The sequence below is a fragment of the Salvelinus sp. IW2-2015 genome, linkage group LG5, assembly GCF_002910315.2.
Source record: "Salvelinus sp. IW2-2015 linkage group LG5, ASM291031v2, whole genome shotgun sequence".
Lineage (NCBI taxonomy): Eukaryota > Metazoa > Chordata > Actinopteri > Salmoniformes > Salmonidae > Salvelinus > Salvelinus sp. IW2-2015.
Window position 1 is genome coordinate 20124277 of NC_036844.1, and position 3136 is coordinate 20127412.

Here is a 3136-nt window from a genome sequence, read left to right on the forward strand (position 1 = left end):
CCTCCCTCATCCTACCTTGTCCCTCCCTCCATCCTACCATGTCCCTCTCCTTCCCTATATCCTACCCTCCCCCTCTTCCCTCCTCTCTACCCTGTCCCTCTCCTCCCTCCATCCTACCCTGTCCCTCTCCCCACCATCTTACCTGAGTTGAGCCATGCGGTCCAGTCCATCAGCACTGAGTCTGTCTCTAGATAGGAGGTTGCTGAGTTGTAACTCCTGACTCTCTGCAGCCCTCAGCTGTCTCCCCAGCTCTCCCCTGGCCTGCTGCTCCACCTCCTCTGGTGTCAGACCTGCTCCAGCCCCGGTCTGGTACCCCTGGCCCCTGTACTCCCCGTAAAACTGGGCTGGGTAAATGCCGTTGGAGGAGGGCATCTGGTAGGGGGTGGTAGGCATAGTGTGGTAGGGGTATGGGTAACGTACATTGGGGTTGGCATTGAATGGGTAAGGGTTGTCAGAGTTCTGGTACTTGTAGAAGGCCTGGGCCATGGCTGCGGCCTCCTGCTGGGGGTAGAAGTGCTCCCCCTGGCGGATCGGGGGACTCCCTGCAGCCTCGTCGTCTGTATCCAGGAAGTGCATCGCTCCGTAACCGCCGCCCGTCTGTAGGTACATGGGCTGCTGCTGCAGGAGAGAGGCATGCTGGGAGAGCCGGAGAGCGGGTTTCTGGTCGGGGTTGTTGGGATCCCAGAGTCGCCTTGTTCCTCCGCCCCTTCCTCCTCCTCTCCCTAGTCCCGCCTCTTTTCCTCCTCGAATCCCACCAAACAGGAGCCTTGGCCCGGGCTCCGTCGGCGAATTGGAGAGGTCAGTGTGGGCGGGGAGGATGAGAATGCCCCTCTCCTTACCACGAGGCACAGTGCCCTGCCTGCGGCGCCCCTGGGGGTCATCGCTGGGGCCTGGGGTGGCGTGGGAGGTGCCTGACTGTCTGTCGCTCTGAGACACTTTCAGGAGCCCTCCTCTACCTCCTCCTCCTCTGTGTCCTCTTCCCCCTCTCCCTCTGCTCTCCTCCTCCCCTCTCCTCCACGCGGGGCTCAAGTACTCCTCTCCTCCATCTCTCCTCCTCTCCTCCAGTGAGTCTGTTGAGGAGTCTCTCGTGTTTCTCCTCCTGTTCGGTAGCTGACCTCCTCCTCCCTCTCTCTCCCTGTGCCCCAGGCGGTCTCGTCGGACTCTGTCCTCCCTCTGATCCCCTCCCTGTCCCAGTCCGTCCAGGCTGGTGCCACTGCTGGCAGAACTGGTGCTGTAGGTGCGGTTCCTGGGTCTTCTGATGTTTGACTTGGAGTAGCGCTTAGAGGACGATGATGGGTGGTGGTTGTTGTTAGGGTTAGCCCTGCATCTCTCACTCCTCTCTCTGTTTCTCTGCATCTCTCCATCCCCGTCTTTCTCTCCATTCCTCTCTCGGTCTATATCTGGGGGTAGAGGTTGGGGTCTGTTGTTCCCACTCTGGTTGTCTCTCTCAGTCTCTCTATCCCTCCGTTTTTCTCTTCCCTTTGCTGGCTGTGTATCTGCAGGACGGTTCGCTTCCCTCTCTCCGTCTTCTTCCGATGCTCTCCTGTCTCTATCTTTCTCGGTCATCCCTCGCTCACCCTCTCCTCCTCCTCCTCTTCTCCTGGAGTCCTGATTCTCCCCTTTCTCCCCTCCTCCTCTGTTCCTGCGGTTTCCCCTCTCTCTCTTCTTCTCCTCCTCAGTCTTCTCGCATCCTTCATTTCCTCCTCCTACTCGTCCCCTGCCTCCACCTCCAGCTCTGCTCCTCCTGCCCTCACCGCTAGCCTTCCTCCTCCTGCCTACTCCTTCCTCACCCTCTCCTCTCTTCCCCTCCTCTTCTCTCTCAGGTGGGGCAGTCACACAGAGTTTCTGTATCTTCCCAGTCAGGTTCTCTAGTCCATGGTCTGAGACGGCTGCTTTCCCTGTTTCTCTCATCTCCTGCCTTCTGCCTGTCTCTTCACCCCCTCTGCCACCTTTCCCTTTCTCCTCTCCGGTCTCTCTCCATACGACTGGTTCCCTCCTGGCTTGGGTTTCCTCTCTGACAGGGGGACCAGGGTTAGGGGCAGGTTTCTCTGTCTCTCTTCCCTCTTCCCCCTGGGTGGTGGTGGTGCTCCTCCGACCCCCAGGCTGGTAGATCTCCCGGTCCGGTTTACGGGTCTTTCTGGTGGCCTTGGGAGAGCCAGGGGAACACCCTGCTGGCTCTCCACCCCTCTGGTCCTTCTCTCTACCTTCACCCCTCTGGTCCTCTCTACCTCCACCCCTCTGGTCCTTCTCTCTACCTCCACCCCTCTGGTCCTTCTCTCTACCTCCACCCCTCTGGTCCTTCTCTCTACCTCCACCCCTCTGGTCCTTCTCTCTCCCTCCACCCCTCTGGTTTTTCCCTCTCACTTCATCCCTCTGTCTGGAGTTCTGTGGTCGGTTAGCTGAGCCTGACGGTCCCTTTGCACTACTGCTACTACTACTGTTGTTGTTGTTGTCTGCTCTGGTGGTGTGGTGGTCACCTCTTTGAGTCCTCTGTTGTGCAGGTGCTCGAGAGCCTCCACCCCGGTTTGGAGTAAAACCTCCTCCACATTTCTCTCCTCCTCCTTTCCCCATCCCTCCATCTATACATCCAAGTTCAGTTGAAACCGTCTCAGTGGCGGCCATCTTGTGTCCTTCTTCCTCCTCCTGTGGCAGTGACATCACCAACTCCACCTCAGGGTCAGAGGTCATGGCTAACGGATCTCCAGGAGAGGTGACTACGCCGCCGTCTTCGCTGTCGTGGCGACGGTTGCCGTGGCCAGCCCCGGGCGTGTAGAGCTGCAGGTCAGGGCGTTTTGACGGGTCGTTGCCGTGGTGACGCTGCTGTCGTTGGCCACGTCCCTCCTCTCCTCGCTCCTCTGTGACAGAGAGGGGGGTACGAAAGGGAGAGAAAGAAATAGAGATGGGAGAGAGAGGAGAATGGGAGATATTAGTTGTGATGACTGACTTTTCAACAGAGAGACACAATCCGTTCTGAAGGTCAGCGCCCCTTCTCCTCCTCTCTTTCACCCTTCCCACTCCCGCTTTCTCTCGTTCCCACTCCCTCTCGTTCCCACTCCCTCTCGTTCCCACTCCCTCTCGTTCCCACTCCCGCTTTCTCTCGTTTCCACTCCCGCTCCCTCTCGTTCCCACTCCCTCT

The 3136-nt window shown here is 58.8% G+C and overlaps 2 protein-coding genes across 2 annotated transcripts in view; both read right to left on the reverse strand.

Moving 5' to 3' along the window:
* Positions 1-3136, reverse strand: part of LOC111964034 (astrotactin-2) — a 798238-nt gene that overhangs the window by 293736 nt on the left and 501366 nt on the right. The window lies entirely within an intron of this gene.
* LOC111964039 (telomerase-binding protein EST1A-like) overlaps positions 1-3136 on the reverse strand; it is a 42668-nt gene that overhangs the window by 35853 nt on the left and 3679 nt on the right. Inside the window, 1 exon segment of the mRNA XM_023987709.2 lies at positions 143-2855. Within this exon segment, the coding sequence (XP_023843477.2) occupies positions 143-2855 (2713 nt within the window).